Genomic DNA, 19,916 nt, shown 5'->3' with positions numbered 1-19,916 from the left:
AGTGGCAGCAGACTATAGATGGTGCTTCTGCTGCCTGTTGTGTTAGGGATGTCCAGGTTAGCTTTCCTAAAGTGTTTTAGGGGATACATTTGTTTGTGTTCCTTTCCAAGGTGTAATGGCCAGATAATAACATCAATGCAGGGATGCCAAGCTGCCTCCATGCTATATGGGTTTGTGTGTGTGTGCACATATATAAAGCATTGCTGTGTGCTCTTGGTGAGTTAAAAAGTAACTGTACAAATGACAAAAAATTCTCATGGTGAAAGAAGTGAGTACTTGTATTGTCAATTGTCTGAGTTTGGAGGAAAGGTCAGAGAAATGTTTAACCTCTACAGCACTCTGGCTTTGTTCTCAAAGATCTTAAAAAGCTTTTTGCTTAGGTGTTCATTGATTAAGAAGATTGCCCAACCAAGCTGTAATACTGTATGTATATGCTTTAATTGTGTGCTACCACTTAAAGTAGGAAAATCAGCTCCAGAATGTTGTACAGTGATTGGATATTTAGGGTTGAACTTCCAAGTCTGGATGCTGAAAGAAGCTTCAGCTTCCATTAAATTCCTGAATTGGTGTTTCAGAGCCAAAAATTAAATTGGCAGTCTCTCACTAAAACCAAGTTAATTTATTTCAAGATTTTTAATTTGCTTTGGAATTGTAGATTGTTGAGTAAGAAAAAGAAATAACTTAAAACAGATATGTAGTACCTGCTGCTGAAGTTCTATTACTTTTAAGCTACTGTCAGCCTTCATTATTGCCATCTCCCTATTTAGTTGCTAACTTCAGTGTGAAGACTGAAAAATTCAGCTTAAACATTTCTTTCAAAGACAGTGAAATTGCTGCAGTTCTCCCAGATTACTGTACTGGGATTTCTATGTTTATGTCATTCTAGTGATACCTTTCTAAAAATAAAAGGATAATTGAATGTTTGTTTTAAAGAAATGACAGTAATGTAGTTATAGGCTTAACTTGTCATGAGTTTGAGAGGAGCCTTTCAGGACAGTTAGAAACAATCCTGTTTATAGAAAGACTACACAATTTACAGATTAATGGATCTAACAGCATTTTCAGTGGTGCCAAATAGATGAAACTTGTGGTGGAAATGGTTCTTGTGATCTGTGTTCACAAAAAATTCCGTAGGAAGGGGAAGAGTTTTTTAAGTCAGGAGTGAAAAGATGTCTTATTAGGTGCGAAAATAGAAAGAGTGTCAAAATGTATTGGTAATGGAAGCCTGTGGAGACATCTCTTTTGCTGACATCAGGTCAATTATTTCCTTAAGGTTTTCTCCTTGTGTTCCTTTTGTGAGGGACAGTTTAGGTAAATTCAAAGATTTTGCATTTGCAAGAAGAAATAGGACCTGGTCTCTTGATTTCTTCGTCTTCTGACAATTGGTAGATTTAATCAGTGATGGTTAAAGGCAGGACTCTACCATGGTGGTTTAATTTCTGCATAAATCATCTTAGCATTTTGTGCTCAACACCTAACAGATGGTGTTTCAGAGATTTCAGAGATGCTGTCAAATTACTACTGATGAGAAGGATCTTTCTTACCTTAGTTTCCTCCCTGCTTACCTTTTGCCTTTTACAAGCACCTGTGTTGAATCCTTGCACTTTCCCTTTCCCCTGGCCTATAGATTATTCATTAGTTGGGGAGGGTTTCATCTTTCTTTTGGGGTGGAGGGGAGAAAATGTTTAATTCAATCTCACAAGTGCTGGAGTCCCTGCAGGGAAGGAGACCTTCCTCTCAGAGAAGCAGTAACAGTCCTGATAGTTCACTTGCCAGCAGGACTGTATGAGGTGGTGTGGACTTTTGAGCAGTATGACCCAAAGACATGTCCCAAAATCTGTGGCTTTGTTTTGGTTTGATGGGTCAATTTCCAACAAAGATAAGCAAGCAGATCTCATAGTTTGTTGTTGGTAACTACACCAGCTAGTGTGGAACAGGGAAGCAGATCCAGCTTGTAGAAGAGGTATAGTCTCAAAATACTATTTTAGTTGCTTCCACTTACTCATGAAATGAGTCATAATAGATCTAGTGGAACATTAAACAGTTTTCAGTCTAGGGAAGGGGTTTTTTTTGAAAAATGATTTCTGGGATCCTGCTGTTCTTTTAAAGAAGTGTTTGTTTGCTGGGAAGTGGAGTTTTTAATTTTCCTGTTAAGGTCTCTATGATTCTTTGTTTAGTGCTTAAGTGTTTCAGAATGATAAAATTCAGGCTGTCTCCTCTTGTGCAATTATTTCTTATGAATAGTAACTGTTAGCTTTAGTATACTAGAGTTTATTCGATATTTATGGGAGAACCAGTAATGAGGTAGAGCAAATACTATATCTGATGGTTTGCAGCATTTTATTATAGCTGCATTGTGAGTTGATAGTTAGAAAATATCTGCTGTATTAAAGAAGTTAACTAAGGAATTCTTACCAAACCCTGCTTCATGAACTGGATTGCGGTGTCATTATTGTACTTCCTGCATCTAGATCAAATTTTAATCAGACTTGTATTTTGTGTGTTTTAGATATTGAGGGTGATTTATCTCTTGCATCATGCGTGAATACAAGCTAGTGGTTCTTGGTTCTGGAGGTGTTGGAAAGTCTGCTCTGGTAAGTATGAGGCAGTTCAAGTATGGTTTTTTTAGGCTTGTTGTATTTTTTTTTCTCTAATACACTTTCTGCTGAAGTATATTTCTTTATGTAAGTGTGCACAAATAAATATAAGTGTTAGTAATGCCCAATGAGGCATCATGGCTAGTAAACAGATCCTTTACTGGGTGCATCTGCACCCGTTGGTGCATTCTCACATACTGCTGTTTTTGTATGGGTGCTATCAGTCTGTGGGAAATCAAGCTCCTTTGTGAATCTCTCAAAGAATGTGAACTAGCTTGCCTCTTAAGTCCTGTCTCTAGAAAGGTCTTCGGGGTGCTGTTTGCTTAATGTTTGACAGCAGTGTCTTTCTTTATTGCTAATACTCTTATGCAGATAGAAATACAGATTTGCATGTTGGTGGGAAGTTTAATGTGTTTGCTGCATCATTTCTCTGAGAGTAGGTATATAGCTGTGGCAGGTAGATGATTAAAATGCATGAGCTCTTTTATTTACAATTAAATGATTACAGAACGGTTTAGTCTGACCTAGACTAGAATTGAAAAAGTTCACAAAATATGATGTTCTCAGCCCACCGAAGAACTTTGCATCTTTCCATTTAATTGTGCACCTTACCATAAAGCTCCAGAACTTGCACACTCCCTTGAATAAGATCTATTCTCTTATGCAGCAGTTCATAAAGAAAGAAAAACTTAAATGACAAATCATATTAGATTGTGAAAGAACATTTTCATTCACCTCTGAATTCTTTATCTTACTGCAGCATTTCTAGATTTGAATGTGCCTACTCTGACTTGGCCATTGAATCTTAAATTCCATTTGGCTTGTGCTAAAAATGTCCTTTGTGCTAGGTACACAGGAACAGCCTACTGGGTGTAGTTAAGACTAGTAAAAGCTGGCAGTTGTTTTTTGACTAGTTCCTATGCTGGCAGATAAGTAGCAGAAGATGAAGTAGTTCTAAATATAAATGTAAAAGCTGTGCAGCTGTATAATATTCTGGTCATCTAGAAGCTAATACTGATTCTAAGAGTTAAGCAGACTTTAAATTGATGTGTGCTTTAATTCTTACCCTCCATGTGACAGGGGATAAAGGAAAGTGTAGCATTGCTTCATCTAACTGTTAAGTAGTTAAATAGGCATGCACATCTAACTTTCCATTGTTTTTTAAAATTATAGTTATGATAATCATTTGATTTGCTTTAAAAATGTTATGGATAACAGAGTATATACCTAGAACAGTGATTTGTGTACAAGATTTTCAAAATATTGCTATGCAAGAGAATCTTACAAGTCTTTTGTGTTGCAGACTGTACAGTTTGTTCAAGGAATATTTGTTGAAAAATACGATCCTACGATAGAAGACTCCTACAGAAAGGTACCTACAAAAGACCTCCCTAGTGTTACAGAAATTTAAAGCTATAGTACATGTTAAATATTTGAGTCACTGCTTGAAAACGCCATATTAAACCAGATAACAATTTTGAAATATAAATGTTCTCTTAAGGTTTGTTTAAAAGGAATAATTCAAGACTAGCTTTTTAACATTTAAGCATAATACCTTGCTGGCTAATCAGTAAAAAATCGTTATTTCATAGTCAGAGTTGGAAACATAGATTGAAACAAAAAATACAAAAAACATTCCAACTTCTCAATTTTATAATATTTATTATTAGTTTGTGTGTTAATATTTGCATGTAGATTTGGACTTGGAGGTATTAAGCTGCTTTGCTACTGGAAAAATAGCTAAAAACAACTTCACACCCTTAGAATACTGAAGGCATCTATCATACTGTACTCATAACAATTTAAATGATAGCTAGATATGCTTCCATTAGATGGGTTGTTGTTTTATTAATAAGTTAACACAAACCTGTCATAATTGAACAAGCACTTATATCAAGTGGCCTGTTAGTTTCTCTCTTCCTGTCTTCAGCATGACAGGCTGAAAGGTCTGATTCTGCTTCATCATCTTGAATCTCCATATTGCTTACTCTTCAGTTTTACCTGAGACCACAATTAAATTCCAGACTAAGGTAGTTTATATCCAAACTGCTACCATTAACCATTTGGTGCAAGGGAAAAGTTTTTGGCTGTGTTAGTTTCCTAATCTGTCTGTTTTAGCTGAATTACTCTTCTTTTCATATGCATTGATACTCTGATATTGCTCATCATGTGGCCACAAATATGTTGGTGTCTATACAAGGGAGGCAAGATGCACAAACCCTAGCTGGGAATGGGCAAACTGCAAGACCTCCTCTTTCATCACTGAGCTACATTTGTATTGGAACAAAGGTGGTGCATTAAGAACTGTTGCAGCCTACAGTCACCAGAATCTCTTCTGAACAGAAGAGGAATTAGTGAGAGCAAAATAATAATTTCATACCTCTTTTCTTTGACCTCATATAAACTGTATGTTGGAAAAACCCAAGTCTGTCTTAAGTATGTGGGCTTCCAAAGCTAGAACTCTTATTAAAGACACGATAGCAGAACCAAGTTCTATGTTGACACTTTTTCTGTATTACTGAAGCAGGAATTTTTGACCATATCTCAGTGTTTGGTGCAGGACTTTGCTGGGTAATGTAAATTACCAGTATATACTCCAGTATATGGAGTAATTTACCCAGTAAATGACACCAAAAAACATTCACAGGCTGATCTAAAGTGAAGTGTTTCCTTTGTTATATATTTACATTCTTTAGGTGATAGTAGAATCATGATGTTTGCTGGGTGAATTTTTCCAAAGGTTGTTTCCATGGAGCCTAAAAAAGTAATGCCATCTTAAGAAATTTTGCCATTTGCTAACTACATCTTTTTTTTGTTGCTGCTAATAAAGATTTATAATATTCCTTTCAGGTTTGTTCCTGAAATAACTAGTAATAACTCTGGGTATCCTTCTTTTCAAATCAGCCAGATTGTTCAAGTCTTGCTAAAGTCTCGACAGCACTTTATGTAGTCATTTTCACCTTCTCACTGTTAGTTACAATTTGGACTTGCTTCTTGATTTCAAACCGTATTGGTTTGGCAGTAGAAATTCCATGTTATTTATGTTAAATGTGATTTTATAATATTTAAAGTTGAGAGGATGTGACTGGTTCGTCTAAATAATTGAGCTTGAAGTCTTGAAACTTTATGCATTGGTTTACTCCCCAAATATTTCTTTGTAAAGTGAATAAATGCTGCTTAATTAGCTGAATAACTTCAGCAACAATACCTGTTAAAATAGTCCTTATTTTTAAGGAATCACAATCCATAGGGAACGTGGGGAAGGTGTGAGAGGAGGTGAAATATTCCCCTTCCCTGTCCCCATCTCAAACCTAGTTACAGAAGAACAGCTGCAAATTAAACTAGTGACAGTGCATAAATGGAGAAGAGGTAATCTGTCAACTAGGAATTTTACATGCAAATGGAAAAGGAAGTTTACCAATAGCTTGAAAGAAAAAAAAAAAAAATTAAATGTGGGTAGTGCCACATTTGAAACAGCTTGAGAGCGCTTCCATGTCCTATGCTGCCCTCCGGGCCATTTCTTTGAGGTATTTCCACTAGATAGAGGAACTCTGGAATGAATACAGAAATTGTTCTGTCTTCTTAAACCTTCCATTTTTTGCAAACTTTTCTCAACTGGGTCAATTTTCTAATTAGTGTTCCTAAAGGCTTGTTTTGGGGACACCACTTTTAGTGGTGGCTGTTTAATTGTTTGCTGTGTACTACTTACTCTCTTGTAGATGTAAATTACTTTTAAATGAGCCTGAGCATGCCAGTCCAGTTTTCTGGCTTTCACTTGTACTTTTCTTTCAATATGTGATGATCCCTGAAACAAGTGGAAATTAGTTGTGCTAGTTGCTGATAACCATCATTACAAATTTAGCAGCCTCCTTTTAAATAATCAAAAATCCCTAATCACTTTGCAAAGCGGTACTTGGCTGCTGACACTGCATTTGAAAATGTCACTGGGGCTCTTTGAAAGGCTTCTTCCTGCTGTTTTCAAAGTGTATATCCATACAATCTTCTTAAGCCATTATGTTGCTTTATGCATTATGAATTTACTTATTAAAAATCACACAACTTCTAATGTCTTTGGAGGGGAGAGTTGCAAGGGGAAAAATTCTAACCACATCTTTCTCTCTTGACAGCAAGTTGAAGTAGATGCACAACAGTGTATGCTTGAAATCTTAGATACTGCAGGAACGGTATGTAAAAAACAACTTTCCTAAATACTAATATACAGTGTATTTAAAAAAATCTTAAGTATTGCAGCAGAAAATAATTGCATGTTTCCCATGAGCTTATATTCTGTAACAGAAGAAAGAAATAGAACATTTAAAAAGATTGTGCTCTTGATTTAAGTTTGTTGCCCAGAAAAAAAGTAGGACCTACTGGCCACTGAGATTTGATTTCTGTTGCTGTAGAGAATATGTGCTTTCTTCTGATGTCCTTTTTCTTTTGTGTGTGAGATGTACTGTGACATTGGGATAAAAATAGTATTGCTTCCATCAGCTTATAGGAGCTCAAAGCACAAGGGTTATGCTGACCCTTTACATACTGGTTAGGTTTTTCTCTGACTAGTTCTAAAATTAGTGAAACCAGTAATTTCCTTTGATTCCAGTGAGTTTAAGCTCAAGACTCTTGGAGTTTTAACATGTGTTCTCTGAAGTGTGGCAGTAATCTGGTGCAATAATAACTCATTTAAATTCCCTATTAGAGTAATACTCTGTAAATATACAGTAAGATGGAGTGGCTGTTTTCTAGAAATAAGTTGCCCTTTTCATCTGACATACAGCAAGGGACAGGGAGTGATTGATCAAGCACCAGATAGCCAAGTCACCAGTGTGAAAGAGGCACATGCCATTCTACAGTTGTGCTGGTGAGAGTGCACCAACAAGTGAACTTGTTGATGTTATATGATATGATACCTGCAATATCTTAGTTGTCACTGAAGTCATGGAAATGTGACAAGTCTACTGAGCTGCCTCCATCCTCTAGTCTATCTCCCTGCAATTAAATTAAAAAAAAAAAAAAATTAAGTATAGGAAATTGTGTAGACTACAAAATTGGGTGTGAAAAGGCATGCATTTACTTTATGATCCATTTTAAGGAACTATCAGGATATGGAGAAAACGTTGGTGTGCTAGGAGAGATTCAGGAGGAGTTTAGCTTCTGTAATCTACAGCTTACAGTGTACCTTCTACTGTACTTGTCTCCAGTGAAATTACTCTAATTTCCCTAAACTAGACACAAAGTTTATAGCAGTTTGTGCAAGTAAAATGCAAATTGAATGCAACATCTCTATTTTTTTTTAAATTACAGGAACAGTTTACAGCAATGAGAGATCTGTACATGAAAAATGGACAAGGTTTTGCATTAGTATATTCCATCACAGCTCAGTCCACATTTAATGATTTACAGGATCTAAGAGAACAGATTCTTCGAGTCAAAGACACTGATGATGTAAGACCTCTAAAAATTCTTAATACTTAAAGTTTTCATTAGCATGTTGCAGTGTACACACTGTACTCAGGTGGTTTCCAAGTTTTAAGCTAAGATGTAAGAGCCAGTAGATGCATAGTACAGAAATGCAACTCTCAAGGTGAATGGGAGTTATGTAACTTGTCATGTGTTATATGGAGTATTGTTTAATCTCTTTAAAATACCTTAATTGAAACTGGGTATAACTTTATTCATTAGACTGCAGCAAACATTTCTAAAACACCTATTATTGCCTTAATTACTATCAGTGAAGTCATCTGCTCAATATCCTTACTGTTTACAGTATTTTAAAAGCATAAAACTTTAAGTTGTAACCCTTAAACTTGCATGTGATGTAGCTTTTATGTTTTGTCTGTCTTCTCACAGTTAAGTTCTGTCATCCTATTTCCACACAATTTCTATTATGCATCTCTTAGCATTGTTAAAGCAATAAAGTGAGGCTAAAACATTATATTTCATAAATGATGAAAAGATCCTTACAGCAGAGGATGTGAATGCTTGGTCCTCTAATAAAGGAAAGAAGTATTTCAAATGTGAAAACAGCAGTAAGAGTGTTTTTAACAGAAACACCTTGTAGCCTTCAGGCAGAAAAACTACCTTCTTGAAGAATAAAAAAAAGCAATGAACACATTTCAAGCGTGATCATTTCATTTAAACTGTGTTTATGCAAACTTCAATAACTTTGATATATTCCTTACTGTATGTATCTCCATATGCTTGTGCTGTCAGCAGACACAGAATATATAAACCATTTCAGTTTCAGGGAAGTGTCCTCTAAGACTTTTTTAATACAAACCATCTTGCACTTCCTTGACCATAAGCACTTGCAGGTCTTGCCTATGTTCAGCAGATTTCTTCTTGAAGCAATTTATTACCCATTATCACAAATTTATCTCAAAAGGTCAATATTTTTAGTTGCATGGACCTTTTTCATCTACAACTTACGAAGTAATAGTCTTGTTTACCATTAAATTAGTTTTGTACAATAAAATCAAGATAAATGTGATGATATTTAAAATCTTACTTTGTATGTTATATTTATGCCGATTAGTATAATTTTGGAGGTATTTGCTTAGAATTGTGTTTTTCAGAAGACATCCCTCAGTCTTGAAAATATCCACAATATCAGTAGAAAGATAATAAGCTTCAAGTTGCGAATTTAGTTTCTGTCAGAATTCACAGAAAAAGCTTTTCTTATGCCAAAGCTTAGGCATGACTTGTTTTCTTGGTCAATAAAATGGTCAAAATACTATAAACCTTATTTCAGCACTTGAACCTGTGAGAACTTCAGCTATGTCCCTAAATTAGTAAAAGAAAGGAAGGGGGAAAAAACTATATGATGGTGCTTTTGTGCTACAAAGGTCAATTCAGCATTTTCTGTAGTTGGGAATGCTGGTAAGGTAGCATGTTTCTTTTCTCTGTGTTCTGTAGCTTCCTAATAAGAATTGTGTGATATGCTGAGGAATAATGCTGAGGACACTGTTTCCAGGATTTTGGAATTTGTAAGAGTCATATGGTAAATTCTTCAGTAGACTTCTTGATGCCTCAGACATCTAAAAATGAAATGAAATTTCATTAAGTCCTCAAAAAAAAACCATGTAGTTTGCTCAATTGGCAGTGTACTGAATCCTCAAACCATTCCCACTATTGCCCTGCCAAAAGCCAACCAAAATGCAGTCATTTTCATTTGAAGATTGAAATATCACACGGCTGTAAACTTAAGTTTCAGTTATACCAGAGCTTGATTATTAAAATCAGGATCCTCTAAAGAATCAGATGGCTTTTAAGTGTGTATTTACATTGTGCCATTATAAAATTTTAATTGTTTCTTTGCTGCCACTGAATGCTTTTTTAGGTGCCTATGATTCTGGTTGGCAATAAGTGTGACTTGGAAGATGAAAGAGTCGTGGGAAAGGAACAAGGTCAGAACCTAGCAAGGCAATGGAATAACTGTGCATTCTTAGAGTCTTCTGCAAAATCAAAGATAAATGTTAATGAGGTAAGGCATTTTACCTGTGCTGGGGAGAGGTGTCAGGGTAGAAGAGTGGGACCCTGTACTGTTAACCATTTACTGTTTGTCAAGGAAAAACTAACAAAATCATGAATAATATTCACTATAATGGACAAAACTGTACCCTGCTGTTATGAGATGTTGATTTTAAGGGGTGTATTTAGCTTTGACAAGGGATTTTTTCAAATTATACTCATTGTAGTGTAATTTTCAAATTATATTTTTATGAATTTGGGATGAATATTTCTCTCATGTTCCATTCCTTAGTTGATACAAGCTCTATCAATTGAGATTGCACTGTTAGTCTTTTTTTTTTAAAGACCTTTAAGGGAGTTAAGCCACTAAAACTATTTGATTTATTTGGTGTTAACACTATTTGAGATTGTAAGTACAAAACCTATTAAATGTTTTGTTAAAATTAGCTGCGCTGTAAAGTAAAAGGGATGTAAAAGCCTCTTTACTATATATCTACTTGTTTATTTGACAGGAGCTAGACAATTAATCAAATGTATGCATTTTGGGGATTTGCCATAATGCATGCCTTTTTATCCAGTGGGGGGTGCCAGCATAAAGAAAGAGATACAAAAATTTTAGAAAAAAAGAAGCTGCATTAGTATTTACATTTCTGGAACAGCTTGAATTTTATGATAAATTCTACAGTTCATTAGGTCATCTGGAAAACATTGTTGGCAGCATCAGTCAAGTTGAAAGGGCCTCTGTGCAAGACTTGCAAGTAATCAAAACAGTATGGTCGTTTTAACACAGCTGATTTTTAAAAGAAGTAATGTGTTGGGAATTTCTGGAAGCCATTGACTTTTTTAAAAATTCAAATTAATCACTGTAACTGTATAAAAGTCATATGTTCAATAAGCTACAACTTCCCACAAATACTGTAAGCCCTTGTTGGAATATTTGCTGCTTTGCAGCCAGTGCTTAGAAAAGTGCCAGGATGGCTTTAGCATGAGGGCTTCCTTAGTTTGCAAGATGCAGGAGTAATTGGAGCAGTGTCAATTACGAATTAAACAAATGCTGTTGAAATGTTGTATGTTGATTTGTTTTAAATTAGCCTTTCAAAAAAATCACGTTCTTATTAGAATTCTAGAAGACTTAAAGTGTGAGAGTCCCATAAATGAGTTACTTTTCTAGGAAATTTTATGCTTCTGTCATGCTGTAGGTCTAGAGAGGTGGAATTAGTTCTTTAGACTTCAGTATTTTTTAAGTATCTGGAAAAGCATGATCTCATTTGAATACAAGAGACCGTTATTGAATATGTACTATATGTGAATTACCATGAAAAATGTGTAGTTAAAACTTACTAGAATTTTCTTTAAAAGAATATCTTAAGAGTGATTTGAGTTAGAAGAAAGCTGTGACCTGTTTCTTGACCTTACTGCTAAACTGCAAAGTAATACCATAGAGTAGTTGATCACTGTGGCATTTTTCATGTGAGTTCAGATGAGTTTGACCCAGAGATTAAATAGCTGTGGGTTATAGATGCCTTTCCAATTTGCTTCATTGAAACTGTAGAACCCTTGGCACACAGTTATCTTAAGCAAGGAGAAAACTAAGTATACAATTTAACTTTATAGCTTTGTGGTAACTAAATATTTTCAGGGGTTCTTAAGTATGTGAGTGCATTATGTGTGAGGATTCAAAGCTTAAGGTTATAAGAGAAGCCTCCTAATATTCATAATCAACTGATTCTATCTTTTCAGATCTTTTATGACCTTGTGCGACAAATTAACAGAAAAACTCCAGTGCCTGGAAAAGCACGCAAAAAGTCATCATGTCAGCTACTTTAATGCATAGCTGTACTGTAGCTCTGAGCCAGGTAAATGTTTTAAATTCTTTTGTGCATTATGGCCATTCAAAACAAACAAGACAACAACTAAAAACACCCAAAACAGCTGTGGTAGCTGTTCATGCAGAACAGCATTGAAAATTATTGATTTACATTATCATAGAAATGGTCTTTATTTTGGCATTTCAAAGTCAGAACTACAAATATATGCAAGGTACACTGTTCACACTAGTCTGGGGTTTTTTTTTTCAAGTTTCAAGGTGTTGGTAGAGCTCAAATTAACAGTGTTTCCTCTGATACTACAAAGCTTTTGGAAACACTTTTCTCATTTAAAGCCTGATAGAATATAGTGCAAGAGCTCAGTTATCTGGAATGCACACAGTACAATACTGTAGTTTGCATGCTGGTGTCTCTTCTTTGAGCTCCTGCATATGCTTGTGTGATGTCATAGGAATTTAGCTTCCTTTCTTGAGACTGATATTTTGGAGGCTAAATTGTAATTCATATGTTTGGACGAGAAAGGTGAAGTAGTCATTATAACAGACAAATACTTGACCTGAAGCTGTTGGTTGCTAGATCAATCTCGTTTGCAGTTGGCTAAATTTCTACAAGACTTAGTATGTGCACAAAGAATGGTGCTGAAGGATAAAGCAAGCTCCAGCCTGCTCTTTAATAAGCAACTTACCAACTAACTTTTTGGAAGTTAGTCAGGAGGCATGGATTTTTTTCTGCAAAATTTTTGGGGGTTTCTGGGCAAGTTGTTTTCCTCTTTCCATCTCCAAGCCTTAGTATGGGCAGAGGTCTGTCTTAATAGACCTGACATCATGGAAGTTGCCTGTTACCTCCCTTTCCTTCATGTTCATGTTCATGAACATACAATGGTGCATTTACTTCAGTACTGTGATGCATTGCTTTGTCATCCAGTAGACCTATTGGATGTACTGAAGGATCCTAGTAGGACATCGCACTGCCAGAAATCCTAGGCTTTTATTAATAACCAGGTAGTACCATATGTGATTCTGTTTTTGGTGTGTTAAAACCTCCTCATTTTGAACAATTTAGTTAAAAGTAAAACTAAGATGGTTCCAAAAACATTAGCTGAGGGTGGCAGAAATGGTTGCTCCATTTCCTTAACAGGACTTTTGATTCAGGAGCTTTGATCCTTCAATTGTGTTTCTTTTTAAAGCCATGGGAACTGTCATGCTGTAAGCAAAAACTAGTTTCATCAATCAAACATTACTTCCACAGTGCAGCCTGGATTCCTCTATGTAGTCCTCATCCAGTTAGGATAGTAACTGAGATAGTCTGTTATTTGTATGTGTACAGTAGGAAGTGTATTATTAGAGAAGTGTTAAGGCTGTTTTCTGTTTGTCAAGAACTTTGCTAGTTCCTGCTGTAGCTGTTTTAAGTAAAGAGCAAGGACAAATAGTGGTTACTAATACTAATCCCTTGTTTTGTTGTTACAGGTCTGAAGAACTGTTGCCCAATTCAACAGTGCCAGCATTCCAACTTTATTAAACCTACCAACATCTTAAATGGACTTTCCTGTGGTGGTACCCCTTTAAGAAATGGATGAAAGCTACATCAGTTTGCACATTCTATCACTTTCCAGTGTCATGAGAGATTTTTACTTCTAAATATTCTGTGTATGCAACTGGTAAAACCAGAGCCTACATCCAGTATTACTGATAAGAGACATTATTCATCCACCAATGTTGTACATGTATGAAAACTGTGTACTGTATACTTCAACAATCCCCACTTTCTATTGGAGAGTACAATAATGTAAATCCTAAAAGCACCACTATTTTAGCATAATAAAAGAAAGTCCAAAGAGCTCCTATATAGACTACTCCAGATAACTTTGCTTCATCGGTATTTGTAGCTTATTGTAACTTTTTTAAAGAAATACAGGATCATCATCATCATCATCGTATTGTACAAAAGCGCTTTGATTAACACAACGGCTATATAGTTTTTTAATTTTAGGAAAAACCTGTGGAGACAGTGACCTAGTCTTTAAGAGTCCTTTCAGTATAACGTCTGACTAAAGACATGGCCTTTAATATCTGTTGGGAAGGAAATGTCCAGACTTTTCAACCTTTTATTGTATGTTTCCTTTTCCTTGTTTACATAGGGAACAATGTTTATAGTTGTGTGTACAGTGGGGGTCTACAACAAGAAGTGTATATTTTAAAACAATTTTTTAATGATTTAACAATTTTTTGTAAATCATTTCCGGGCTTCTGCAGCTGTAGATTCTCACTGTGAATTCCCTTGCTTGCTCATGCATAAGTGTATTTGCAATACCAAATATACAGGTTTAGTACTTTTGCCTGTTAGTGATTGTTTTACATGTGTAACGTTTTGGTTGAGATGTTAAATGGTGGAAGAGTACTGTGGATGTGAATGTGGGAAGTAATTTTAATCATGTGTAATTGGTCACAGGGCCTAAGTTGCAGTAATTAACTTTTGCTGATTTATTTAACAATGCCTTGTTGCTTTGTATGCATTAACGTTTGGGTGTAAAGATTGTGTGTATATCCAACAGGGAGCCACAGTATTTAAATTGACCAACCTAATGTTACAACTGCTTTGAGGTGGCCAAATGTAAACTAAAAGCCTTAATTAAAGTGGTGCAATTTTGTATGACTTAGCATCAGTAGTTCAATAAATTTGGATTGCCATGCAAGGGCTTGCATTACAGTTATACTACTTGAATGTTTTGTGTTTTAGTAGTGCTAGTAAATATGGATTTTTAAATCTCTTACACAGTGCAGATTCATACATCTTAGGATGAAGAAGAACCCCTATGTCTTTGTTTTCTGACGTATACATGTCACAGATATTTCTTCCAATAGTATCTCATGTGTTAGTGTGAATGAATTTCTGACTGAATGAAATTCCATTTATTTCTGGACTTGGAATATTCCAAGCTCTAACAAAAGGAAAAGTCTAACAGAAAAAGACCTGTCTTCAAAGGTTACACTATCAGTGGCTGTTTTGGAAACTTGAAAATATGTTGCCTGCTCCTTTCCTTCTTCCCAGGGAGAATTAATTTTTAGAATTTACTTAGTCAAGCAAAGAAAAATTACCTTGTGAGAGAGAATGATGTTTCTGCATTATTTCTGCAAGAACCAAACTTTATTTGTTTGGTTTTAAGGAAATCTGCAGAAGAGCATTCTTGCAGTATTGACTGTAGAATTTTGCAGACTTGAAATACATGTTAATAGTGTTGGGCTGAGAAACGGAATGCATGGACTGTAGTTTATTTCCTAATCTTGGCTGTGCTGCTGAAAATTGATGTCACAAACATTGTGACAATTACAAATACTTGATACCTCTTGTTTCTTTGGCAGAGAATTATCAGAGAGCTTGTTCTAATTCATTCCTGCAAATTCAGTCAGATTAGGTTAGCTAATACTGGTAAGCTTTGAGATCATTTGTGTTGCCCAAAGTGAATTTAGGAGCCCGACTGATCCTTCCTGCTGGTACTTTCATCAGTCATCACCATTGTTTAATGGAGGTAATACACTTCTACTATGCAGAGCCAGATTTAAGACTGAAATTCCTTTTCATTTCTCATTAGAAACTAAAATGTGATCCCCAATCCTGCTTAGTCCCCAGAGTAGCACTGGAGCACTAGATGCCCTAGTTCTTTTTTCACTAGGTACCTACCTTCTTTGGTAAGCTAATCAGAATTTTTCTTCCCTTCATTTCCAACCTCTGCTTATTCAGGTCTTGAAACAATATATCCCAGCTGTCCTTTTATTCCTCTTTTTAATGTGTTTCTTTTCCAGGCAGCTGTACAAATGGCATTGGGTGGGAGAGAGAGGAAATTCTTTGAGAACATCAGAGAAGGGGCCTTGGTCTGGTCTTGGTATGCAGCCAAAGAATACTATTGACAGGGAACATCAGGCTTTCTCCTGAAAAGCTCTGTACTGAAGCATTCTTGGTGGTTCTGTTCCTCAGTATTAGAGGTATCCAGTTGGATCGAACTCTTAAGGAAGTAAAGTTTTCAGAATCTCTAGGCTTTAACATCTAAAGATGTGCTAAAGAAGGGAAATACGTTCCCCCCTCCCCTATATTTAGAACTTATGTCAGATGTGTAAAGCCAGCACATTGTAACCCAGGTAGCACCTAAACTCCAGTATTCTTGAGAATTTAGGCAAGCTTCAAGGGAGCAGTGTCCCAGTTGTTAAAGGGAAGATGCTTTACAAAATGTTGCTAATGAAATGATGAAGTGTAAAGAAAAACATATAAAATGTCTTCATGTCTAAATAATTGTGGTGTAAAAAGCTGTTCCAGCTGAGGAAGTGAGCACCCAGTTCCCCATGGGAATTGAAACTATATAAACAGTTACCAATTCTAGAAAAGAATCCCGTCTGCTGAGATTTTTCAATGAACTTTTACATGTCTTCAAGACAATTCTATTATGTACCAATGCTTAAGAAAATTCACGCTTGCACTACTTGTAGAGAAACAGAATACTTCTAAAGCTTTGGATGAAAACATGCATAACTCACATTTTGAGAAGTAATGCAGGCATTTTGCAAATTCAGTGTTAATACACATTACTGCTTGTAAAGTTAGCTTATGCTTACAGTGCACCCTGCTTTATTTCCTCTTCAATCTGAAACTGATATATGTGTCAGTATTTAAAGTCCGAACCTTCCATGGAAAAAGCAGTACAGAAGTATTATTTCATGTAATTGCACTCTTCATATTAGGACTCTCTCATTGCAATATAAATTTCTCTTATATCTTACCTTATCCTTTTTCATTTTCAAATTATTCTGTGAAATGAATGTTACTTGCCTAACTTAGAAGACTGTTTTGAGACATTGCAAGATGTTTAAAGATGTCCAAATGAACTAAGTGCAAGCTCAAACTACTACTGCTCTCCTGCATAAGAGACTTAAATTCTGGAAAAGTATTGTGGAGTTAGATATTACAGTTCTTTCATAAGACATACTGATTCTGTGATGCTAGAAATGAAAGATGGCAGGAGTTTGAAATTTGGATTAAGATGTCATAAGTGGAATTGCAGTTTTCTTAAAGGTGTAACTAGTAAAGATGAGAATTTTTCTTCTTTTAAAATGCTGTCAACAATGAATCAAACATCATGATTTTTTTCCCCAAGTTTTCTAATCTTTGCCAGTTTTGAAAATAGCTTAGTTGGGAAAAAGTTTGATGACAATACTGTACTAATTCTAGATAGCCTTCAGTTTAGACATATCAACAGTAGAAAGTTATACTAGGTATGAATGGTCAAAACCAGTCTATGTACAGCTATGTAGCACTTTTAAAATTGTAATCTGATGATTCAGCCAAGTGTAGACAAAAAGCTTTTTGTTCCGTTTTAAACTGCTGTCCCAACAGCATTAGGTTATATTTCAATTTATTGCTTTTATTTTGCCTGTGTGTGTGGGGAGGAGAATAAAAACAAATAAAAAGTTGATTAAATATGTAACAAAATGCAGTTGTAAGTTGTTCTCTAAGGTAGCATTAGAGTACAATAGTTATTAAATTGTTTTTTATTTCTGAATATCGAGCATGTTATGCTTTTCTTTCAAAGAAGAATTCTAAAACCTTATCTACCTTTTCCATTTTATAAAGTAAACTCTGGAATGATTGTTCCATTTGGGGAAAACTTTACATTCTGAGTCTTGAACTACAAAAGACAAGCAAAGTTGTTTCATAGTCATGATTTTGTTCACAGTGTTTCAATATCTGAGCTTCAACCAACATATAAATGTGGATTTTGCTGTGTTTTCTGTGTTTGGGGTTTTTGGGGGGTTGTTTGTTCATTTAAATAACCTCCAAAACCTTTCTTTTCAGAAGTTTGACTCATCAAGAGCAGAGAGTGACTTCCTGTTTTCAAAGAGTTGTTCTTTAGGGAGAGATTTGTGAATGGATAAAAGAATGTCTTTGCAGTTCCACCGTACTCACTTCAGTCTCAAGAGATCCTAGTTCTGCCAAACAACAAACTACAGCATCATTGTTTTAAGAAAGTTTACCACCACCAGGATCTTTTTTCTTTGAAGTTGTGACTGGGGTGAACTTCATTTGAGAACCACTGTCATTTCTAATTAATTTGTGTCTTTTGTTTACTATGAACTTGGAGGCATGGGGCATTTCTGCAATCTTGAATACTGAGTGAAATCCTAGTGGACATTACAGTTCCTTCTTTTGTTGGTATACTTTACCTTTTCATACTGTGTGGCATTTTAACCTTCCAGATCTAGTAGGGAGGACTCAGTAGCTTCACTCCCATACTAAGTACAAAAAAGTCTCTACATGTGAAATCCCAGATCTCATCAACTGGGTTTACTGCTTGTAATGCACCCAATAGCAACAAAGACCCTTGGCAGTACTGTCATGATTTTCAGACACAAATAAAGAGTTACAAATTTGTCTCTTTCTTTTTCCTGTTTAATTAAAAAAAAAAAAAAAATGGTTTTAGCTGAGCTGCCTCAATAGAAAGAGCATGAGAGTCAATTTGTTTTGGTAAGAACCTGAGTAAATTTTTGGAAAGTCAACATGTATTTAAATACTAAGCATGCATTTAAATTAAAATACTAAAATTTACACACTTCCAGGGATGTGTTTCAGCTTAGAAAAGATGCACTAAAACATGAACTTCTTGCTTCTCTTGCAAAAAGGCAAGGTATAGTGTAGTGTCCAGTTTTCTTTGTACTGAATGCAGTTGTGCTGCTGTCACACACTGCGCATGAACTTTGCTGAGCTCTTGCTATTGGTAATTCTGAATTAACAATTTTGTATTTGTAGATGGCATGTATGCATCTTAGCAGGGCTTTAAGAAAATTTGATTAATGAGCTGTCTTAAAATGTATTTTGTAAAGAGTAATTGGAGTTTTGAATTAGTTTACTTGTTTGAAGTTCAGGATATACTAGATTAAAATTGATCTAGTACATCCTGTAGGCTCTGTTAGCTTTGCAGAAAGGTAATAGGGAGCAGAGGAACCTTAGGCATTGGCAATAAATATGCCAGGTTTCTGTGTTGTGCTGGCTGCGGGGGTCATCTTTGGGTGTCTTGCCTCTAAGTAAGGAGCTCCCCTGATATTATGGTAACAACTAGAATTAAGATCATCAGTGTAGCTGATGCAAATATGTGAAACTTTAAGACAGATAAAAGAACTTTAATCATAAATTTGAATTTAGAGTCCTTTATGTCACTGACTGAAAAAAATGCATTCCCTTCTGCTTCTTGGAAGCATAAGATGCTGTCATGAGATTTTTAGTTCTTTTTTCTTCATTTTTTCCCCCCTATTTCCATATTGGTAGATAAATATGAAATGGCATGCCAGGCAAAAAGTATTGAAACACACCTCCAGGTTTTTACCCAGTTCCCTCTGCCTTGCCCTCTTACTGGAGCCTCCAAGGCGCTTCCCCAGTCTGCACTTAAGAGTGCCTGTACAATCTAAGTTCGCTGAAAGACCCCAGCCTTTCATATATTTTTACGGGTTTGTCTGTTAGGTTTTTTTTTTTTAAAGTATGCATCCTGCCCTCCTAATTTCTCTTCAGACTGATTTCCTTTGCTTTGTTCTCATCTGTCATTGATTTGAATAAACTTGAGATGGCACACAAGCACCTTCTCTGTCATCATTACATTTCTCACTTATTTACTGTCTGTCCTGAGGCAGGGCTAGCCTGAGGGTGTGAGCTGTTCGCAAACGATTGAACCAGATACTGATTTGTGCAGCACTCTGAATTTCCCACTGCACTGGAGACGATAATGCTACACTGTTTCAGTAGGATATGTTGAGAAGTAAATTCTATTAAATACATAATACTGAAATAGGATGCAATCATTCCTTTAACACTCTTAGTTTTCTGCCATGACGAAGATTGTTGCCTTTGCTTGTGTTTTCTTGATAGTCTTCAAGATAGAAGGACAACCTCCTTTTGTTTCTTTGTTTGTTTGTTGGTTTTTGTTGTTGGTTGGTTTTTTATGTTTTTGGGGTTTTTTTAATCCAAAATTATATTTCCTGAGTGACTAATC

The 19,916-nt window shown here is 35.6% G+C and overlaps 1 protein-coding gene across 2 annotated transcripts in view; it reads left to right on the top strand.

Annotated features, from left to right (window-relative positions):
* Window positions 1-17,438, top strand: part of LOC131572736 (ras-related protein Rap-1b) — a 33,989-nt gene extending 16,551 nt beyond the window's left edge. For both annotated transcript variants that reach the window (XM_058826043.1, XM_058826044.1), the window contains 7 exons: window positions 2,510-2,594; window positions 3,901-3,969; window positions 6,725-6,781; window positions 7,899-8,039; window positions 9,934-10,077; window positions 11,805-11,920; window positions 13,357-17,438. In XM_058826043.1, the coding sequence (XP_058682026.1) occupies window positions 2,538-2,594; window positions 3,901-3,969; window positions 6,725-6,781; window positions 7,899-8,039; window positions 9,934-10,077; window positions 11,805-11,891 (555 nt within the window). In that variant the 5' untranslated portion in view covers window positions 2,510-2,537 and the 3' untranslated portion in view covers window positions 11,892-11,920; window positions 13,357-17,438. The remainder of the gene's footprint in view (window positions 1-2,509; window positions 2,595-3,900; window positions 3,970-6,724; window positions 6,782-7,898; window positions 8,040-9,933; window positions 10,078-11,804; window positions 11,921-13,356) is intronic.
* The last annotated feature ends 2,478 nt before the right edge of the window (window positions 17,439-19,916 follow it).

The sequence above is a fragment of the Poecile atricapillus genome, chromosome Z, assembly GCF_030490865.1.
Source record: "Poecile atricapillus isolate bPoeAtr1 chromosome Z, bPoeAtr1.hap1, whole genome shotgun sequence".
Taxonomy (NCBI): domain Eukaryota; kingdom Metazoa; phylum Chordata; class Aves; order Passeriformes; family Paridae; genus Poecile; species Poecile atricapillus.
This window is presented reverse-complemented; position numbering and strand designations above follow the sequence as displayed.